Consider the following 24,122-nt stretch of genomic DNA (forward strand, 5'->3'; position numbering starts at 1 on the left):
AGTTTTGCTATGAAATAACATGTCTTCCAGTTTTAGAGTTCTATATTTATATAAATAATAGGGGTATCTATGAATATAATTTGAAATGTTTAATTTGGAATTTTCTTAAACTATTTTTTTTTAAATAAAATGCTAGAAAAATCAGTACAAATAGCTGCTAAATTAAAATTTCAATATAGTCAAGAATAAACTTGGTAAAATCTTATGGTCAGCATTATCAGTTCAAACTGATAGAAGTCCTAGCTGCACAGTTTGTGAGCTGATCCTGTATTATTTGTAGTAAAGATTACAGAATCATTTGCTTCCAATTCATCTTACTTATGTTCAGGTAAAACTTTTCAAATAACAGAACATTACGCAAATCACAACTGGTTGGATAAACAAATGTATTGGATAATACCTATCATATAAGTTCATTTATTACTTGTAAAATGTAATCATAAACCATGGCAAACCACAAGCCCCTTGAGTAAACTCTAGCGAACAGCTCAAGCATTCAAGGAACTAAGCACATGCCACATTAGGGACCAGATGGTTTTATTGAGTCATTTTCCTGTTTTCCATAAAGCTGAATTACTACATTTCTAAAAATCTTTTCTATTTCTCAATTAGAGCATTGCCCATTGCCTTGGTGCTTGATCTTGAAAACATACTGAAAACAATGGTACTATGCCTTCTCAATAAAGGAAATTTCAATAACTGAAAAACATACCTTTGTTGAAGAATCCTTTGGTAAGTTTCTTTTCCAAAGTTTCTTCATTTCGTGACTTGGTTGCCTACTAAGGATTGCCCATTCAAATCTGCCTTGCCATGTCAGAGTGCTGGATGCTATTTTTTCTTGCTCACCTGACCGTATAGGAATCAGGACCAAAAAAAGACTATTTAGATTTAGTTCTGTGATTGAATCTGGGCAGCATGTGCCATTTTGTGACAATGTGTATTTCCTAAAGAGGTACTACATTGTGAGCATCCAGTGAAGAATTAAGTATCCTCCTGGAGGTCCAAGTATGAACCAAAAACTGGAGGTTGCTTTGGGAGGGGATATAATTATAAGCAGAATCCATTAATTTTAAGTGAAGAAGACTTCTAGGTAAACCTGGCTCAAGGGATACTCTGCCACAATCTGTCCGTTATATTCCATTGAGAGAGAAATGTGAATGTTTTTAAACAGTGAGTACTGGAAAAACTCAAGAATACATAACAGAGGGATATCAGAAAAAGTTCTTAAACTTATTGGCCCCAAAGTCTTATTTTACTTGAGTTCTTAAAGGAAGTAATTGTCACCCATAGAGTAGGTGGGTGACAAGAAACTAGTGATTGTTCAGCTGAGAGTCCTGCTACTTCAGAAGTCTGACATCCTTATTCTCCAGAGTTCCCCTGCAAAGTAGCTGCTTAGAGTTTTATACCATCTCCATCTTCCAAAAATTACCAGAGTATTGTCATGTGTATTTTTTTCCCAAGAATACGAAGTTGCAGGCATTCTTTTTTTCATAATGATGTTGATTTATCTGTGGTTGTGTAAAAAGTTACTATCACAGAGTTACAACTACTGAGCAAGCTAATTGAAATTACAGAAACTCTGATTAAACACATTTTCTTTGTGGAATCTACATGTAAGTATTGCTAAGCTATTTGGTTTGTTAAGTACTGAGCTTTGACATACAACCTCCTTAGCACTTGTGTTACATAATTGTTTTGAAACTGTCTTAAGAAAAAATAATTTAAAATGTAAATTGATATATCCAGTGTATTTTGGGAGGGCTTAGGAGGCAGAGTCAACACAAAGGAGCAAGAGACTTCCAGACTTTGAAATCAAATCATTCAAGAAGTGACCCTCTCAGAAAAAATTTTTGCCAAATGGAGGGTGACTGGTATGAGATCAGTAGCTGCTTACCTGAGCATCTTTGCCCTCAATTGTACCTCAAAATAGCAATGTTTACAACTGGCTGTTCGTTTGTTTTTTGTTTTTTGTTTTTTTTAATGGGTATCAAAGTGCTAGGAAACTTCTCCAACTTTTTCCCCCAGCTTCTACCCATTCCTGTCTCTTGACAAAGAATTTCAAGCATGTGTCGATACTCCTTCCTTCATCTGGAAAATAAATCAGGTGAGATGGTGTGTAATTCAGTAGAAATACTGGAAGAACAATTCTTCAGTATTTTTTTTATAGGAGATCATAGATTTTATGTTTGCCAAAAAAGCACCAGATATTTTAAATATAATAATTGGGACCAGCGAAAGTCAAGGAGTACCAAAGCAAGCTAGAAAAGTCAAAATAGTGCCTTCCTGCAAACCTTGAATTGTTAAATTTAAAAGTTACAAAGTCATTTTTTAGGTCATTTCTTTATTGCTTTGAAATTAATGTATGTCTGCTATTTGCTCTTTATTTTTAATTTTTTATGTATTAGCTGCTGTGTTAGTTCTAATGAGTGTTTATGATATGAAATCTATTCTAATTCATTTCCATGTTTAAGTAATTCAGTTTCACAAACATATTTCCAAACTAGCTATTCTACTTATGCTAATGACAGCATAAATTGATATATCAGGGAAAAGAGAAATATGGTAAATTGGGTTGGATGGTTTATGTTAAAATCCAAATAAGAATCCTATTATCCAACTGGATTTGTATTTAACTGCATTTGAGAAGTTTCCTAGGCAGAGGAGTAAGACTTAAAGCATTATTTCTGAATTTAATGCTTTTGTGAACTTACGTCACACATTAAAATCATCTTAATGCACCTTTTTGTCAATTCTCCACAATAGTGTTACAAAAGGAAGGGAGGAGAGGATACATTTAAAAAGCAAATGAAAAAGAACTCAATGGGAGCCTATTAGGCTACCTGTTGATGAGCATGTAAGAGAGTCATTAATATGCGGCTCATTGACATGATAGGCCATAATGACTCCTCCAGGGACGGTTCAGTCTATTGTGTCAGAGACTAGTTAGGGATTCATTAACGGGAAGACTCATGACTTCTTAATATGCAAATTATTAATGCAATGCACTGAGGCATCCCTCACAAATGTCCACATTTTGCATTACATGTCTTTTTTGCCACCCTTCACCCACACCTTTTGTGAACTGTCTTCTTTTTCCCATCCTCTGTTGCAGATCTCTTCACAAAAGATTCCATACTCCTGCGGAATCTACCACTTTACATTCAAAGACCCTTCAGCCCACATTTCTGGGATTTAATGCAGGTTCACATATACAAACCCCTTGAACATTCTGAATAAATCAGTAAAAATTCAGCATAAAATCTGATTTAATATATTTCTCCAATGTCAAATCAGTTTTTGGCTAAAGGCAGGGCAGCATGAACAAAGTGGTTGTTTTTAAGAAATGAGACTCTGAAACATGAATAGTATCATTTATACTGAAGGTGGGAGGGGAAAGAGAAAAAGAGAGTTGAGAAAAGCCCAACAGAGAAGGCACGAGAAAAAAAAATTTTTAATTAAACGAGGTAGGAAGAGTAACTATTCATACCAATGTAATACATTAAATGAAGAAATGAATTTAAGCCACTCAATGTCTGGCATACAGCAAGCAATCAGTAATTAGTAGCTGTTATTATTATATTGGCATTTTGAACTTTGCACAAAGATGAAGTTAATATCCTCATTTCCTATTGAAACGATAAGAAAAATGTTATTGAGTGAAATTTGTTCCATTTTTAAATTAGAATATCATAAAGAGGGGATCAATTTTTAACAAAATTTCTTTATTTCTATAGCAGAATTAGCTACAACATTCATGGAGAGGTACTCAGGTATCCTTTGAAGCTTATCCACATTTCATGTATAGAAACTACATTTTAATACAATCTTTCATGTGGGACTTTATATACTACCTATATTCATTTTCTTGCTACTCTATTATTCTAACCTTGTCTAAAACACAATACCTTCTTTGCTAAGTTTCAGGAGAAACAAACTCTATTTCTAATTTCCATTAGCCCTCAACTCTGTAGTAGACCTACAAGTCTATTTATCATAAAATCCACATCTCCATGCAAAATCAGTAATGTTTTTTAAAGCTAACAACTTTATCCAATAATGATATATATGCCATAAAACTCATCCACTTTAAGTGTACAATACAATAATTTTTAGTGTATTTAGTGTATTTTCAGAATCATGCAGCCATCACCAAAATGTAATCTTAAAACATTCCCACTACCCCAAAAAGAAGCCTCATGTCCCTTAGAATCACACCTCATTTCTCACCCCCAGCCTTAGAGACACTAATCTTCCTGTCCCTATATATTTGCCTAATCTGGACATTTCATACAAGTGGAATTATGCACTATGTGTCCTTTCATGTCTGGCTTCTTCCACAGAGCATAATGTTTTGAGGCTCGTCAATGTTGAGGCATGTATCAATACTTTCTTTTTATTGTTTAATAGTATTCCATTATATATATATAACACACTTTGCTTATTCATTCATCAGTCGGGCATTTGGATTATTCCACCTTTTCCTGTTTGTGAATAGTACTTCTGTAAACATTTACATTTGTGTGGACCTTGGGTAGAAACCTAGGTGTGAAATTGCTGGGCTATGGTAATCCCATATTTCACATATTGAGAAATTGTCATATTATTTTCCTAGAAAATGGCTGCATCATTTTATAATCCCACCATTAATGCATGAGGGTTTTAATTTCTTCAAGTTCTCACCAATGTTTGCTATTACTTCTTATTGATCATAATTATTCTAGTGCACGTGAAGTGATACCTCATTGTGGTTTTGATTTGCATATTCCTAATGATGTTGAGTATTGTTTTATGTGCTTATAGGTCATTAAAATAGCTTCTTTAGAGAAACATCTATTCAGATGCTTAGCTTATTTTAAAATTGAGTTCTCTATTATTGAGTTGTAAGAATTCTTCTGGTTATAAGTCACTTAATGATACATGATTCGTAAATATTTTCTCCACTATGTGGATTGTCTCTTTTTTTTAACAATTTACTTATTTATTTGAGATAGAGAGAAAGAGAGAGAGAGAGAGCACAGCAGGGGGAGGAGCAGTGGGAGAGGGATAAGCAGACCCCCTGTTGAGTGGGAGCCTGATTCAGAGCTGGATCCCAGGACCCCAAGATCATGACCTGAGCTGAAGTCAGATGCTTAACCGACTGAGCCATCCAGGTGCCCCCTATATAGACTTCGTTTGATTAAATTTCTTTAAATAGGAGATAATATTTTTAACAAAAATAATCTTTATTAATACAATTATCACAAGCACCTAATTATACTTCACAATCTTCTAATGTTAATTTCAAATACTAAATGCTAGAAAATGTCCAATGTTTATGTTCTACATAAGCATTGGACACTTATGTAGGTTCTACACTGAAGTAGATATAAGCAGATTCAGAAATGCTGCAAACACGTACATTCGAGGAAAGAAGTCCACCTGATTTAGGAAGCTCACAGTACAAACATTATCCTATTTTTCTCTGGAGCCTACAGCTGGACGAGTTAGAGTAATTAGGGAGGAGCTCATCTGTGCCAAGATTACTATCCCAGTTGAGGGCCTTTAGATCCCTGATTAAATAGAGCGAAGTTTATTCCAGGAAATCCCAAGTAGATAAAGTGAGAAGGGCTCAATAAGATAAACCTATGGTTGGAGATCAAAACAAGAGCAATAGGGTACTTGGGAAGGACTAGTTGAGACCCAGATATGAACCAAAAGGCAAGGAGACTTTTGACTGAAGACACTGGGCCACAGACTGGGGCTGCAGAAGGACTCCGGTACAAAAGCCAAATTCTGCTGAGACCCAGCTACATTGCCAAAGATGAGGATCTCTGCCACACCCTTAGCAAGGCAACAACAGACTTTGCAGTCAACACTCTGAAGAATACTTCTATCAAGTGGGCTTAAAGGACTCAGTCCTTCTATTGCACATCATGCTAATTCAGAATAATGTTAGACAAAACTCAGTGTGTATTCATTCAACAAATATTTAATATTTGCTAGGCATCGGACGCCTAGCGTCCCTTGAGCGACTGCCTCTGGCTCAAGTCATGATCCCAGCGTCCTGGGATAGAGTCCCACATCGGGCTCCTTGTTCAGCAGGGAGCCTGCTTCTCCCTCTGCCTCTGCCTGCCACTCTGTCTGCCTGTGTTCGCTCTCTCTGACAAATAAATAAATAAAATCTTAAAAAAATATTTGCTAGGCATTATACTAGAGTTAAACCACGAGCACAAGCCAAGATTAAACAAACTCTGCCTTCATAAAGTTTGCAGTCTAAAGAACTACAAATACAAACCAGCAGTTTAAAAATCACAATTGTACTATTCAGAGCTGGGGAAGCATGAGGTCCTACAGCAAAAAATACTAGGAGCACTACCCCAAACTCAAGGAAGGGAGGAAGCCCAGGAAGGCATTTAGACTTCGTTCTAAATGACAATTAACTTTACCCTTAATGTTCCCACTCTTGCTTAACCCTCTCACCATACCTACAAAAGCGTAATTTCATTTAGTTTTACTAACTTTCTTTTTGTTTAAATAGTATTACTCTTTTGATATGTACTAAAACTAATGATTTCCAGTTTTTAAAAATAATTATAATTCAGAACACCTGTGTTTGGGTCTTATTGTTTACACCAGTTATTCTCAACCCTGGGGTACATCAGAATCACCTGGAGAGTTTTTTTTTAAAATACCTATGCCTGAGCCCTGCCCCAGACCAATTCAGTTAGTCTTTGTAGTAGGGCCTGCATATGGGTGCCTTATTTTTCCTTTTCCTGGGTGGAGTCAAGCTTGAGAAACATCGGTTTACACCACTATACTACCCTGGCTTTTACTCTATGAAGGTAAGGGTAGTGGGAAATTAAGTCCTTCAGTAAAAATACTCTGCTATTAAGTTTCCATGCGGTGGGGAGAGAAGAAGATATACGTAATGAAATAGGCTGGCATTAATGTAAATTTTACTCAAATTGTACTTCTGCTACTGTTAAGTCTATAAAACAATTAATTTTTATTCATCATGGGGATTACCCACCCATACTTCAGTGCATTTAAATTTACTTATTTTTAACTGAAAAGAAACCTACATGCTGTTTAGGATAAGAGACATTCATCATTTCTACTTTAACAGCTATATAGCTCATTATAAAACTGATAGTGTTTGTAAAGATTTAGACCTGAACTAGTAAAACGTTTTCCAGTTGTACTATGTGGCAAATTGTCCAAACAATTACTGCAGATGCAAACACCATAAAGTGTATAGCAAAGGACACTGGTCGGTTAGATCCTATAAAAGAACAATTAGAGTCTTGAGGTAAAAATAATAGAAATGGGATGACAGTCACTGAAAAAGGCAGAAATTGCAATATAATAGTTTAAATGTAAGTTTGTGGATAATGCTGATAGCTTGATGTATTTGGGGTTTATCATGTGTTAAGAGAATGTTTCATACAAAAATACCACAACCTGGTCTTCATTTTTCCTGATTTGATATGTAAGTGAAGGCACTTGCTATCTTTGAGGATCAGCATTTTACACCAGTTTGCTTCATTTATATGTATATAGAGTTGATTTTATGAAAAAAAATTCTTTTTACATGTCTCAATTTACATAAGCTTATTCCATATGTATAATACTAATAGCCTAGAGCCAGGATAATCAAAATAGTTGAAAATAAAAATAATGATAGGTACAACTATTTAGTGCTTTTTAACTCCAATAACTCAAATGTTGAATTCCTTCTTTGATTAACTGTAGTACAACTCCATCTTCACTAAAACAAAATTGCAAGGCAGTATGCCGGTGGAAAAAAATGGACCTAGAAAGATAGGAAATGAAACTCTGGGAAGCCAGAGAGCAGCCAGAAAAAGGAGAAAGGGATCCTTAACAGGTTTGGTGTCAAAGAGAAATGGTTTTCCTGCCTTTCCTGCATGAGACCATATGGCTAGTTAGTGACTGGTATGCCCAAGAAGTCTATAGGAGGCATAAGGAGCATGGGAATCTAATGCAAACAGAGGGGAAAGGCCCATCACTTGAAACTGCTTCAAGTGTTGCCCTTGTGACTTTGTTCAGCATGGAGCCCTGTTCTCCCAGATGTCTTCATGACTGACTCTCTTCATGTCTCTGATCAACTGTCATTTTCTCAGTGATGTTCAATCTCTACTCATCCTTCTTGTCTGGTATTGCATTTTATACTCTCAATTGCACTTGCCATTTTCTGGCATAACATTTATTCTTTAAGTTAATTACTTATTAGTTTTCCCTCCCATTAGAATACCAGCTAACCAAGGAAAGAGATTGTCATTTATTCACTAGTGTATCCCCAGTGTTTAGAACAGTACCTGACACATAGTATATACTCAATAACACTTCTTGAATGCATGAAGACACTTTTGTCATTTCTCCAGTCACGCTTGGTTTTTGGTTTTTTTGTTTATTCTCTGTCAATGCACAAGCTAAAGGGCACAATAAGAGATTTGCCACTGGTACCTTGATGATTTTTTTTCTTTGAAGTTAACTAAGACCCATACTTTCTCAATCTTGAGGGCATTGGTATTATAGAAGGAAGCATACTAGTGTAATTTTCATGTACCCATCCACAAGGATAAACATTGGGATGCCTGGATTAATCTTTCTCACTAAGTTAAAACATAAACCTTCGATTTTAAAGGAAGAATTTGGATCAACTAATTGCAAAAGGAAATTTTCCCTGAACATGACCAGAGTAGTAAAATGAATCACTCACGAAATAGGTATAAGAATACCTAAAAATGTGTGCCGTCACACACACCTGCTTTTTATATTAAAGGTGACCTATAGCAAAATTAAATAACTAATATTGATAATGAGGAAAGAATAAAATCTGTAGGGGCACCTGTGTGCCTCAGTCATTAAGCATCTGCCTTCGGCTCAGGTCATGATCCCGGGGTCCTGAGACTGAGCCTCACATTGGGCTCCCTGCTCAGTAGGAAGCCTGCTTCTCCTTTCCCACTGCCCCTGCTTGTGTTCCCTCTCTCACTCTCTTTCCCTCTGTCAAATAAATAAATAAATATCTTTTTTTTTAAAAAAAGCTTTAATAAAAATAAATAAAATTCAAAAAGAATAAGACCTGCATTTAACCATTCCAAATACAGAAAGAGACAGTAAAAAATGGTTAAAAATGGGGCACCTGGGTGGTTCAGTGGGTTAAAGCCTCTGCCTTTGGCTCGGGATCGAGCTCCTCATCGGGCTTTCTGCTGGGCAGGGAGCCTGCCTCCCCCTCTCTCTCTGCCGGCCTCTCTGCCTACTTGTGATCTCTGTCTGTCAAATAAATAAATAAAATCTTTTTTAAAAAGTGTTTAAAAACCCAGAAAAGGTTTCTAAGCCATGAGACTCCCAAAACACAAGCAGAAGTACAATGGTGTTCATAAGTGCCATAAGTAGTTTTTCAAGGCAATAAAGAATCTTTCATAAAACATGATTAGTGGAAAAGTATGTTAGGAGAGAAACATCAGGGAAATTATGCTCAACATTTACAATCACATCAATCCCATTTCTTATAGTTAGCAACCTAGTTCATACTTTTCATTAATTTACTCTGAAAATTTTCTGAATTAATATAACTAAAATACTACTTTATCCTTGAACAGGGAGACTGAAGTTCAAATTTCAGCCTAGCAAGAGTGTACAGTTCTTTTCCATCTTTGTTTTTCAAGTTTGACTTCCACAATTATGTCTGTTCTAGGTGATCTGATTGACTAATAAAATCCCCAAGTTGTCCTTTGCACTGCCATTCCACACATATTTTTTACACTCTGTAAATACTCCCCTGCTTCTTCTCCACCTACCCAAGTTTTACCATTTCAAGGTTAAGTTCCGTTCTTCTGTGATGCTCTTCCTAATGAGGGCAGCCTGCAGAAAAGTCCTTTCTTGAATGCCTATTGCTCTGTATCTCCTACGATGTTCTCTGAGTATGTGTCCTTCTGTTGGCACACGTTACACTGATAGCTAACTTTTCATGTCTATAAATATATTCCTTAACCAAATTCATGCTTGAAGATAGAAGCTACCTAGAAGTGTCCTACACAAAATAAGAACCCTATTATTTCTTTATGAATAAGTGTCTTATTGAGGCATTATGGTTCAGAGCCATAGGAGATTAGAGAATTTAAATCACAAACCCAGTTTCTCCTCTTAAATATTTTCTGGACTTGATCAAATAAATCCCCGTTGCCTAAATTTCTTCTTATGTCAGATGGGGCTGGTGTTGCTTACTATAATGTATAAAGGTGAGCTAATGAGAAATAACTTTTTATCATTTAAGAAAGGATGATAGATTTAAACCACGTATTCCTTAAGCTTATATAATTTAAAGTTTCTAAATAAAAGAACAAGGTAACATTAAAGTAGTAAATATCATAGAATTATAGTTGTCAAAAAGGTTTAGTCCTACATGACATGCAAGTTCCTCCTAGTTTGGCAACCAAGTTCTAACTAATGTAACAGATCCTTAGATACCAAATTAGATGAATGAAAGGAATTTCATACCTTAAGTGGTCAAGGAATTCTCTAGGAATTGGAGAAACACACACACACACACACACGCACCCCTGGCCTTTATAATCATGACAACATAATTTTAAAAAGGATTTCCAAGGGGCGCCTGGATGGCTCAGTGGGTTAAAGCCTCTGCCTTTGGCTCAGGTCATGATCTCAGGGTCCTGGGATCGAGCCCCGCATCGGGCTCTCTGCTCAGCGAGGAGCCTGCTTCCCTTCCTCTCTCTCTCTCTCTGCCTGCCTCTCTGCCTACTTGTGATCTCTATCTGATAAATAAAATCTTAAAAAAAAAAGAAAAAAGGATTTCTAAAAAATTAATTTTCTTAGAGGTTACAATTAATCACAGACAAGCACATTCTATTGTACTAAAAAAAAAAATAACCCCCCATTTCTCAGCAGCTAAACCTTACCCAGAAAACATTTACTTCAGTCTCACAAATAACATTTTCATTAGGAACCCATCTCCACTTGTTTATTGAAAATTAATTGGAAAACAACAAATTTAAATGGTAAAACTTTAATTTCCAGACAACTTCATTTAAAAACTTCTTAGAAAGTAAAAAAAAAAAAAAAAAAAAAAAGTAATAATCTATTTACAAACGCTATGCCTTACCTACCTCAATAATACATTTTTACTTTGGGTTGTAACTTTAGGTTTTATACTCTAAAGTTCTTTAGGATATTAGGAAAATTATAGTAAAACTCTTAATGAAAACAGTGAGATGTTAGTTGAGGGTGGTAGTGTAAGAATTAATTGCTATTCAGTATATGGGAGGATCTTATTTTTGCCATAAGAAATATAATTATTTATGCTAATTTCCTAAAATACGTTTGTTTCCCAATTTTTACTGCCATAAGAAGAAAAATAATATAATTTTCGAAGTTTTAAAATTTTTTTAAATTAGAACATTATAATGTCTGATGACAGTACTACATCAGTTTGAGTTTAACATTTTCACAAGATATTTTGAACGTATTTTATATCCTGCAAAATCAGCAATTAGCTCCAAACTAGAAAGTTACCATTGCTTAAAGTTTTCAAAAGTTAAAGCTCTGGCCTATAAGAATCAATGTAACTGGACCCCGCTGTTATATAGTTTTAAAACATAAGTATACAGGAATATGGGAAGTCTTCATATTCTTCCTGCAACTCTTCCTTAAATCTAAAATTATATCCAAAAAAAATTGTAAACAGTATTCATTAGAGTGTAGCAGATCCATCACACTACCTTTTTGTAAGTTTTAAGGTTCAACATTTAAACACATTGCATTACTCCTCTTAAATACTTTTGTTTTTTTGTTTCCTGGAAGGGAAGACCAAAAATACAATCTCAAGACAGAGTTGACAGTACTGTATGACATAAAAAAGTTTAGATTTAGGTACACAGGAGGGATCTGGTAGGGGCAAAAGGCCCAGTCGAGAGAAGACATTAAGATAAAAAGAAAAGCAGATAAGACAGCAGGCAAGCCCAGAATCCACAGGTGTCATAATCAGGGAACACCATATAAGCAGCAGTAGCACTACTATGAATACTGGCTGTGATCCTGGCCCTGGCAGAAAGGAAGGATGAATGGCTCTGTTCTGATCAGTAGACATACAATATCTGCGTTTGGTCTTTCATTATTCAGCCTGTTAGATTCTTCTGGCTCTGGTTCCACTGGTCTGAACTGTTGTATGTAGAAAGCCAAAGGCTAACCAGTGAATATTTATTCTATTTGAGATGTTAAGATTACTTGTTATTACTTCAAAGTAATATTATGGTGACTCCATGAATCAGCTCTTTAGAAGACTTAGGATAGAAGGAAAGACAATAATGAGAGCATCCCATCGTAGGCTATGTTAATTTATTTCTCAATTTGATCTCTTGTTGATACCTTGATAACTGAAAGTAACCATCTAAATTTAGATTATCGGGACGCCTGGGTGTCTCAGTTGGTTAAGCGGCTGCCTTCGGCTCAGGTCATGATCCCAGGGTCTTGGGATCGAGTCCCACATCGGGCTCCTTGCTCAGCGGGGAGCCTGCTTCTCCCTCTGCCTCTGCCTGCCTCTCTGTCTGCCTGTGCTCACTCTCTCTGACGAATGAATAAATAAAATCTTTAAAAAAAAAAAACGAAATCTAAATTTAGATTATCTATAAGATGTTAGAATGGTTAATGTGTTCATTTCTATATTTAATTTTGAGTCAATTTAGACAATAAATACATGGTTATTGCAGAGACAAATTTCCTTTTTCTCTGTTTTTATGTTATGTAAATATAGTCTTTCTATATTTTATTCTATTTTTAATTTTTAAAGTAATTTTTATTTTTGATCCAATGAACAATCATTACTTCATGGCTATAGAATATAATGTGGGTATAGAATTCATATGAACCAGTAAAAGAGAAATCAGTTATTATGTTGAAGATTTTATTTACATTGCAGGGAGAATGACTATGATTTTAAACAAAATATAGAATAAAGGAAGAAGAGTTAGGATTTGAGGAGAGATGTAACTTTGGTGTGAGACATTAAGGGAATTAACTTGCCACCTGGATATCCAGATGGAGATGTCCAGAAGACATCTGATTTTTAAAGATTGTGAAAACAATAAAAGCACTCATCATTAAAACTATAACAAGTATAATTCATTCTTCAATTATTCAGAAGGTGCTTTTGAATTTTACTAGGCCTCGGGGTTATAAATGAAAAAACCAGTTGCCTTTAATATTAATTTTGAGAGCTTTTTATATGCAAATACTTTTATTAGTTACAGTGGGGAATAATGTTTAGACAAATACATCATTCCTGGCCTCAAGGAACTTGCAGACCAGTTGGGAAGATGAGACACACATAGGTTTTTTAAAGTGCAGAGAAAGGCCACCACTATAAATAATACCTTCGTAAACATTTTGACTAAACAGATAATAGAGGGCCATATGATGGAAGTCCTCTTCCTTCCAGACATATGAATATCTGATGTTAAATGTTAATTTATTTGCCTATAGATTAATTGCATCAGATGCAAACATGGTAAACAGCAATGCTTTCATTTAAGGAAAGCTATTTTATTTTGTACCCTTGAAGTAACTATTCCGTGAGAAAATATTGCCAGAAATATTGTAATTTAAAGGAAGAATGACAAAGCAATATAAGGACAAAGGCAATCCCATAATATGGATAAATCGGGAATAGGACAAGGAGCCTTGTTGAACTACATGAGTTTAACGAGATTTGTAAACAAATGTCTTAAATGTCCCTACAACTAGTATTACCTAAAAACTTGGTTTGCCAAAGTTAGCTTTAAATGAGATATTATTAATACAGAAAATAGAAAATATTAGAAAATATAAGAACTATCTGAACAATGCGTTTCTTATGTGTATTACACACACATACACATGCACACAAATGAGATAAGGTTTAAGTAAAAAGCTGATATATACAGATGTGTGTGTAGTTTTTCCACACAAAAAGGTAATGCATTAAGAATAATTCAAATATAAATGAGCAGTATTACTTAACTAGTCCCTAGGTTCAATTTACTAAATAAATTATGAACTGGATTGGCTTCCCAGTTCTCTGCACATATTCATTGATTAGAACAAATAGCTTTTAGTTAAAACTGTATACACACACAGGTTCAAGAAATTTAACATATATTCAGGTGAATTCTGCTTGTGGTTACTATATTAAACTTTACAAAATGATATAATTAGAACCAATTTAAGTTTCAGCTGATCTATATTACATTTGATTTTTACAAATTTATTCAAGATTTCTTCAGTGTCTCATACAGTTAACATTCTTGAGTGAAATTTTATTAAAAATTAGTTATCTAAAAAATAAAAATAAAAAAGTAAAAATTAGATATCTAGAATATAGTGTACATAGCTATTCTAAATTATTCATTATTTGTCTAAGAATTTTAAAAATTCTAATGGCTATCTTTTTAGGTAGAATTGAGAAATAAACTGAGTAATCTTCTCAAATATTTTGAATTTTGTAATTTCTCTTCCCTCGGCCCCATAGAAAGTACAGTAATAACAACAATCCCTCCAGTACTCAGAACTCAAAACTAATGATGGCAGGATTGGGAGAGCTCTTTAGCTAGTCTGCTATTCCCTGCAGCCCCTGGAATGTTAGTGCCCACAGTGCACAGTCTTTGTAATAGTCATGTCATTCCCCCGTTCAGAGAATCTAGTTGGCGGTGAGTTTTTTTCCTCTCTCACTTTTGCATTAAATAATACAAACTAATTTATTAGCTTACTAGTTAGAACCCCAGGGCAAAAATCTAAAGTTATTAGGTTGGTTTACCTGAAAAATAGAAACAGTCACAAAAACAATATGATTCTGCTTAACCTTGTAAGGATAGGGACTCCAACATTTAATTCAACTGAGAATCAGAGTAAACAAATGACAAGATTAAAGACATAGAACAATATGAATGGCTACATAAAAGACCTAGAATTCCTGACAGAATACATTACTGAAGAACACGATCTTCCTAGAAGATGATTCAAAAGAGAATATATAACCATTTGGCTTGGGTAGTTTTTAAAATAATTCTGCCTCAAAGCAAAAAAACAGAATTAAATGGTATTTTCTACAACAATGATTTATTGAAAATGATTCAGAAATCAATTGTTGTATTAACACTGGAAACAACGATTGAACTTTATTTACACCAAACACAATAGTCTTATACACCCATTAGAATATGTATGAAGATTACATTTTTTTACTGCATATAAATGTGCTTTTTAAAATCTGTGTGATATTTCTATTGGCAAATACCCAGAAGATTTAAGTTATAACAATACATTTTAAAATCTTCTGTAAGTATTTATCCTCAAAAGGAGGTACTAGTAAGATGTGAGTATTTTTCCTAGCTTCATTTCATTGTATGTCTTATGAAGCTAACATTTACCTGCACAATTTTTTGTGATTTTTAATTGTGTGAAGACATCCACAGTAATTTTCAGGAATGAAAGTAAGCTTAGGGTTTTTCCTTACAGAGTTAGTCTATTTGATTTGTATCATGGCTTAAATCTGTAAAACAAATCAGAATACCATCAGTGTCAAATGGGTTATAAAATCTGTTTCACATAATTAAGAAAGGAATCTACTATTTAGCATGCTTTACGAATACAAATTTGGGGGATATTTTATCTTTTGGTAAGTAAAGGGGTAAGTAAAATTCAAGTCCACAACCACACATAGAGTAATCATTGTCTTATGATGGTAGCATTCATTTCTCTTTGTGGCTTGAATAGCACTTAAATGCAACACAGACAGACCATTTTCAGACCCCCTCTCCTCACCTGAGGGGGAAGGAGTAGCAAAATTACGTAAGAAAGCTTTGTTTAATGTACAACTGATCTCTGTCACCAAGCAATGCCATAAAACAGTACAATTTAGGAATTACTATTTTGTCATAAAATCTTTAAATAGCAGAATGATATGATTAAGGCTTCAAAACCAGTTATTACTTAGATAATAACACCATACCATTTATCCAAGTATAACTATTTGAGAAGCAGAATAAAAACCTGAAAAGATTAGAGACATATGTCCTGAGAAGCTTTTTCTTTTTTATATAGTGGTGAGGCACAGAGAATCCTTTAAAACAAAGGAATGACTGAAATGCGCTGGTGTATAATATATTTTCTTAGAGGAAAAGAGTTATGTAAAATTCAATTTCATCTTACAGGTATAAAGTGATGGTACGGTGAAGTTGTGTGCAACTATCTCATTTATTTAGTCCAAAAGAACTATTTTAAGAACTATCTTAAGAAACATGTTATAGTTTTTTTTTAAAGTAGTGTTCAACTTATGAACAGGCAATGTTCCAAAATTTTTTGTAATCCAGAAATTGCTGGAATTTGGGAATTATTTTCCCTATAGCAGCAATGGCATAACTTTCTCTGGTAATCTTGTTGACTCTACAATACAACTAATTTTGAAACTTTTTTTTAGCCTGGGTCCTGGCAGCAGAAATGATACTGTGGAAATAAAGCATTCTTCCATTAATTTTGTGTGTAGGACTAGTCATATAGAAGATTTTTAAAAGCAATATTTATCACCAATGCCATTATGAATATCTATGAAGTATCAGCAACTGGGAAAGATGCTTATATATATTAGCTGATGTAGTTCTCATAGCACTTCTGCCAAGTAGAAATTATTAACCCTATTTTGGCCTTTGTAAAGATGACACAAAATATAATTTATCTAAGTTGACACAGTTAGTAATTAATTAGACTGACAGCCCAGATCTGCCCCAATTTAAAGGGTGTGCTGTTTCCATTATGCCTCATTGTTTATGGAATCCACCTTTTCCCCTAAACACACACACACACACACACAAACATTCACACACACTCCAGACCCCCAGAGTCCTCATACTTCTATGGAACCCTTACTGCAAACTCTGTACTCAAACCTGGTTTTATCCCGTAGTGCTCTCTCCTCTAAAATTATCCATTTCCATTGGGTCAATCCAATCTTAAAGCCCCTATGTGCAACCAACCTTCATCGGATGTAAGATAAAGATAGCCCCTGCCATCCTGAATGTGTCTGCATTTAAGGAAGGGGAGAGAGAGAGAGAGAGGGAGAGAGAGAGTGAGGGAGAGAGAGAGTGAGTGTGTGTGTATACATGTATATAAAAATGTCAGGCATGGTTTCAAAGTGAAGTGTCAGAGCATAGAAGACAGCATAAGTCTGTCAGTTTACTAAGCAGTCAGGCCCACCTCAGATGTCTTCTCCTGAGGTCATTTATCCTGCATTATTCCTCTTGGGGTTTGGGGGTAAAAACTTAGAACGGAGACAAGAGTCACAGTCAGCAAAGTTGGAAGAAGTTGAAAAACTAAGTGTCCCAGTTCATAATCTTTCTTTTTTTCTTTCTTTCTTTTCTTTTCTTTCTTTTTTTTTTTTTTTTTTTTTTCCCCTAGAGCCTTACTGGCTCAGAGTGCTTGGGCCCTATAAGAAATTTTTACAGGCTTGGGGCGTCTGGGTGGCTCAGTCTCTTAAGTGTCTGCCTTCGGCTCAGGTAATGATCCCAGGGTCCTGGGTTTGAGCCCCACATTGGGCTTTCCTGCTCAGCAGGGAGCCTACTTCTCCCTCTATTTCTGCTGCTCCCCCTGCTGGTGCGCTCTTTCTCACTGTCAAATAAATAAATAAAATCTAAAAATAACAATAAATAATAATGATAATTTTTACAGTCTTGCAGATGGGCTTCCGGTGGGAAGTTAAAGTTAAAGTTGGAGATCCAGAGAATCCATGTAAGGAATAGGATCCATAGTGATTCCCTTCAGCCAGAGCTTGAGAAACACCCTGAATGATGAGACTCTCTTGTTTCCCTTCTCTTAGAAAAAGTTACAAAACTACGCCAAGGAGTCTAGGCTTCTAGGGGTATGGATTTATAGAAAACCAGGAAGCCGCAAAGCCCTGGTAGATCTCCAAGGAAACTAAGCTTCTTGGCTCCTTGCTGTCAACCAGCTGGCAGCTTCCAAACGGTCCTCTTGACAGGTCCTGTGCAGCTGCATTTTATGTTTCCATATGCCCTTGCCAGAGGTCCCCACCTTAAGCAGACCTGGCTTCCACAATTAGTACGGACTCACAACAAGTTAGTTATGGAATACATTAACTCCTAAAGGCCTCATGGGGCTATTTACACCTCTTTGGACTATTTCCAGGATCCCAGATTATACTGTAAGTGTAAATTAAGGAAGTCTCACAATCCAATGGCTCTGACTGGAACATGCAACATTACCATATCTTATGCTTCATTTTCCAATGCTTTTCTTGGCCTCATTTTAGCAATTTTTATACCACCCTGAAAGGTAAACTCTCTGTAATCTTAAAATCATGCTTTAGAATGTATTTCTCTCTTTTCCCTTCTTGAATATGCCTGGTTCTATTTCTCAGGTACAAAAATTGAAGACTGATCAATTTTCTCCTTTGGCATTGAAGTCTTTCAGGAATTTATTTGCATTCACCTGGCCAAGTTATAAATACCATCCAACACCTATATCATGCCATTTCTTTATTTAAAATAATAAATTGGTTTCACTTAATAAAATACAAAACCAGATGAAGTCAGTCTGTGTACCCAACGGTTGGAAACATACATTTAGCAGCTGGTGAGGGAAAAAAAGATCACTCCCCTAGCCCATGCACGAGATCAGTTATAGATCACATATTCTAGAAAACCTGAAACATAATGTAAATGGTTCTTATTTTAATTTTTATCCATGGCTTCCATTGTATATCCAAAGTACTGGAGTTGATGTTCTTTCTCTGTCCCTTTCTCTGCTCTCAGTCCCTGTGAGGACTTTTTCCTTGGGACCTCTCTTCATCTTCACAGGGTCATATTTCCAGCCATGTTTCTCATGGATACTGGTGCCTAACAACACACAGGTCCTTAATAAACACTTGTTGGATGAGTTTTGGAACCTGAACAAGGTAGACTATGATATCTGGAAAAATAATGCAAGTCCAAGAATCAGAAATCAGTTAGCTGAACAAGGTTTGATAACGATTATGGCAATTATAGGTGGTTTTTGATGACTACTTCATACGTGCCCAGCACTGCACTAAAAGCTTTAAGAATATCTAATTTTATGTTAATTGAGTCATCACAATATCAGGCATCATTACCCCTATTTTAAAGATGAATAAACTGAGGCGTTGAGAAGTAAAGTAGGATGTCCACAATCACATAGCTATAAGTATATATTTTACTGGGATTAATATACAAGTCTGTTCAATGCCAAACTTCATGCCTTTTTTATCCCTTCCCATCTGGTCCTCCGTTTTATAATCTAGTAAGTGTGAAATATTTAATAGTCATTAAGATAACCAGTTTTAAGACGTTTCAGATATAAGGTGACATACATCTCAAGAAAAGGTAGAATTTAATTAGTTTTGCTAATTGATTAAAGTCCTGCAAGAGATCAAAAAGTGGCTCTCCAATGCTAAAAACTTAGGAACCTTGGAAAGAAAAAAGAAGGAGACTCTGGGGAGGGTTGAGCCTTTTTAGGGTTTTGGGGATCCATCTAAAGCTAAAGTTAGCCTTGTCTTTTTTATACTGGTTAACATTTACTGACAATTTACTATGTTCCAGATACTGTACCAAAAGTTTATATGTATTATTTCGTAGACATCTCAGCCAACCCTATAAGATAGTACAATTGTTAGTCCTAACTAACAGATGAAGAAACCAAGCTGAACTTGCCCAAATTCATACCGTTAGCATGGTGGAACTTTGACCCAAAGCCAAATATGTTTAACTTTGAAGCCCATAATTTTAACTGCTTTTGAATGCTATTTTTAGCTTATTTATTCATGTACATTTAAGGTAATTCATATTAATGACATTTATTTCTTTTGGTCATTTATTTTGAAATAAAGCCCATGGGATGAGGATCAGAAATCTGCTTAGTTTGTTTGCTAGCACATACACCTGTGCCCTGTGTGTGGTGACACTTATCGAGTATCTCCTGATGCGTGCCTTTTGGTGCAATTAAATACCTCTGGGTCACTCTCAGTCACATGCCTACAAGTAACAAACTCTGCATTCCTCTCCCTAGTCTAGATATTTATTTCTGTCAAAGTGGATGGATTAACAAACATAAAAGAAAATAGACAACCTCATCAATGTAGAGATTTACAAACTCTGACCTGAAAAAAATCTCCTTAGAAAAAGTGTAGTGCCTAGGGTGATTGATATAACAGAAATCTTACCTCACTAAATGTGTTCACATAGTTCATTCTGAACTTATTAGAAGGGATTATTGACACTTTCAGAAGATAAAATCTCTAGGACCCCAATAGCAAATTAACTTTGGTATTAAGAGGAATTCAAGTTAGATGTTACTGTCTACATTAGGACAGCTTATTTTCACTTTAACTCTGAGTTATATAACACATTATTGTTAATTACTTGCATGTACGAAGCAAAAATCCATATAAATTTCTCTTCTGTATTTATCTGTTGGAAGAAGCGACCTCCAAATTAAGCTATGGAGGAAGTGTGGAACACTCAAAAAAGACCCATTTAAATCATGTAACTCTTTGGAGGGAGGAGGATATTTTAGAAGCTATAATTTTTTGATCAAATAAGTATTAGTTCACATTTATTTTAGCCAAGTATACGTTTTGTAAAATAACACTAATAAGGTGTGCTATTTTTCCCTAACTAAATTCTTCACAATGAAATCCAACTGCAATATTCATTTAGAAATTTGATAATGCTCTCTTGTGTGAGTTTTAGGAATATTTGAAACCCCATTGCATATAAATTATATCATGGAAAAGCTGTATAAATATTCTATTACGGCACATGCTGTTCTAAGGATCTGTCAGGATTTCCTTTATACACTCCATTTTGAGTGGTATATAAATCAGATGTAAAAATTCATGTTGGACTGAAACTCAGCACAAAAGGCCTCCTCCAGAGGCAAATGCTTTTTTCAAAATGTGGTTTGAATTATGTTGGTCATTTTTAAGTTATAGAAGTGCAGAAAATGTATTTGTGGTTTTGAAGGAGAGAGATTTTTTCCATTTTTATAACTCATTAGGAAACTTTACAGGCCTTTAGACCATTTTGTGGTTTAGTTCTTCTCAGGTTTTTCCCCAAAGCAATATTAAAACTTGAATGGTGTCCGCTATGAATCCAGTGATTACTGTTCTGAATACAAATGTCTGTATGGATACATATAGTTATACATATCTTACAATAGAAGAAGTTCCACTAATATCATGAGTTGGGTAGAAGATGAGGCCTATCAGTGCCCATTTTTGCTCTTGGTATCAAGTCAACTTTGGCCTATCAAAGGAATCCTGTTTTTACCATAGCTCAGTATGTATTGCTTGTATTTTAAAGCTGCATCTTTAACTTCAGAACAGTCCTCTGAGTTAAACACTCCTTCTATTAGCTCTTTGACAATAGGCTGTGACTTTTCAAAATTTTGCTTTTCTCTAGCAGAGAGAATAAGTTGCAACATGTTTAATAGATATTCACTGATGATCATCTCTTTGTAAAATATTTAATGTGAATGTGTATATAAATTAAATAATGTTGAGTTTATTTTGCCTATATAGCTAACATGTTGCTGAGTAATTTCATAAACATCTAAGTTATTATTTTAGCACATGTAGAGATTATGGTTGTATTATTCTCTTAATAGCATCAGTTAAGATCTGAGAAAGTTTTATTTGGACTAAAAGTTGGCAAAATTCACAAAGTTGAGTAACCCAATCTTTCAAAAAACTTTAAAGGGTAATGAAAATAGAAATATTTTATATGACTGAATTGCTTCCACCTATGTTATATTTAGTTCATTAATGCATTAGACTAACACACTTAGTAGTTACTATTTACTGTCCTATAATAGATCAAGGCACTAAAGCATAAAGAGGCTAAAATTTTTTCAATGTCATCCCTTATGTTTTGATTAAATTCTTCTTAGAATCTCAGAGTCTTGATTCGTAATACAGTTCCCTCTTCATCATATTACAGTATTTCTGATACAGTTGCTAGAATCTTTAGGTCTAGTAACAGGATGGATCACCCACAGGACAATCCAACCTTTGCCTGTGACTTGTGGAGCAATGTGGACTTCCCACTGAGACATTTTGAGGAGCAGAAGGGATCTATCTCCTCCTGGATGTTTTATCTGCTAACCCAGTGTCATGGAAATTAGCCAACTCTACAATAGAAAGGGCTGAATGCAGTTTTCTTTATTATTTTTTTTATATTAACAGGAGAGCAGGGTTACTAATGAGGAATCATATCCCAAATCTCTAATCTATAAAGCTGAATATACTTACTTCTATTTGGGTCATTTTTTTAAATTCTGCTCCATTTGCTTTTACTAACTTATACTACTTTGTGTTCTATAATGTTATATTTGGTTATAATTATAAAATTTTACATGTAATTTATACATTTATATATATTATTTATACATTCATATACTTTTGTCTTTCTCTTGGTTTGTCATTAAAGTCATACATCTTATGATTTACCTTAACATGTACTCCAAACAGCCCTATATGACTCGATCATTAAGAAGTTTGGGGGAAGCTTATGAATTTCTGAGCACTAAGAGCATTTTGCAACACAGTTTTATGCTAATCAGAAATATTTTGAAATACACCACAGACCTTTAAAACCCACTGAAAATAAATATACTATAAATGTCAAAGTGAAGTTATACATGTTAAGAATCTAGATTCCATGATTTGAACTTAACAATTCATAAGTCATTAGGCAAGCCATCTGTACATTGTGCTCCCCTCCTCCCCCATCTACTATATTATACCCATACTTTTCCTTGCATTTGGAGGAGAGCTAACATGGTGCTATTATTTGAATAGCACTGACCTTGTTAAAGCCTAGCACCATTGTTTTGTGTATAATGAGCAGTATATTTTTAAACAGAATGGCTATTTCTTACAACACATGAAATAAGAATGACATAAAAAGACTTTAAGATTATGAGGAGTAAAGAATGTTAAGAGAGATTCTCACCTTGATTTTACCTTTAAACAGCCTTTTATTTGTCTGTTAGGAACTTCTTCCCGTGGTTTTACAGGTTCCGGCTCTTGTTCTTTCTTTTGACAAATCAGTATATAATTTGTGCCATTATTATTTGACCAAAATGTGCCAACAGAAGTTTCATAACGTATGCAAAACTCAACTTTACTGCCATCTTTTTGATAAGGGGGAACCAATAAAATCTTAAAGGAGAACTGGTCAGTTTCACCATCACATGAATTTGGGACATATTCTGCTAAAATGTCATAATGTGTCTGCCAGTCATCCAAGGACATTCTCACATATACTAACTTCTCAAAAGAAATATTCAAAACTCGAATAATGCCCTTCATACTTGTAGACCCAGGAGGATACTCAGTTGACTCGAGTATTGCTTTCTGTACTTGAAGTTGCTGCATAAGATCTTCTTTTGAAGAAGGCAAATTAAATAGTGGAGACAAAACATATTCTTCTGTGTGAAAAATGTCCTTCCTTAAGTCAAAACCAGTTGAAACACTCGGTAAATCCCAGCAATCAAATTCTTTGACAGACACAAGATTGAATCCAAAAGTGTCGGCGAATGAAACTCTTCTTGCACCTGCAGATGGAGTGTCCAGGTATATATCTTCAGAAGAATCAGAACCTCGTCTACTAGGTTGAGGGGAGAAGCCAGGTTTGAAAGTAGTTTTAACTTCCTCATCTTCAGAAAGAGAATCAGATAAATTAGGAACTTCTAAAAAGTTATCTTTGCTAATCTGTCTAGGTTCTTCAGAAGGCTCCATTGGGCTCTCTGATATCAAATAAGGGAAGACTGTACAACTAGTAGAGGCTGATATTTGAGATACTGAGGCTTAAAATAAGTATTATGTTACAGTTGACATTGCAGAAAGGAGTCATCTCTATAAATAGGTCCCATGGCGTGTAAACTATGCTAGCTTGCCTCCAAAGGCCTTTAATATGATAGCATCCATGTTACTTTCACAAGTATGTTTCAGAGTTAACTCTCAGTTTTTAAAGTTGCATCTGTTTGAGGTGATTTCCAAAAAGACATTTTAAATAATTTTTTGCTGTGTTGAAAAATCTGAATTT

At 34.9% G+C, this 24,122-nt stretch overlaps 1 protein-coding gene across 1 annotated transcript in view; it reads right to left on the minus strand.

Annotated features, from left to right (window-relative positions):
* The window catches only part of PPP1R3A (protein phosphatase 1 regulatory subunit 3A), a 42,878-nt gene extending 18,958 nt beyond the window's left edge, over positions 1-23,920 (minus strand). Inside the window, exon 1 of the mRNA XM_080818768.1 lies at positions 23,028-23,920. Coding sequence (XP_080674894.1) covers positions 23,028-23,815 — 788 coding nt within the window. The 5' untranslated portion in view covers positions 23,816-23,920. The remainder of the gene's footprint in view (positions 1-23,027) is intronic.
* Between the last annotated feature and the right edge of the window lie 202 nt (positions 23,921-24,122).

This window comes from Martes martes, assembly GCF_963455335.1.
Source record: "Martes martes genome assembly, chromosome: 11".
Taxonomy (NCBI): domain Eukaryota; kingdom Metazoa; phylum Chordata; class Mammalia; order Carnivora; family Mustelidae; genus Martes; species Martes martes.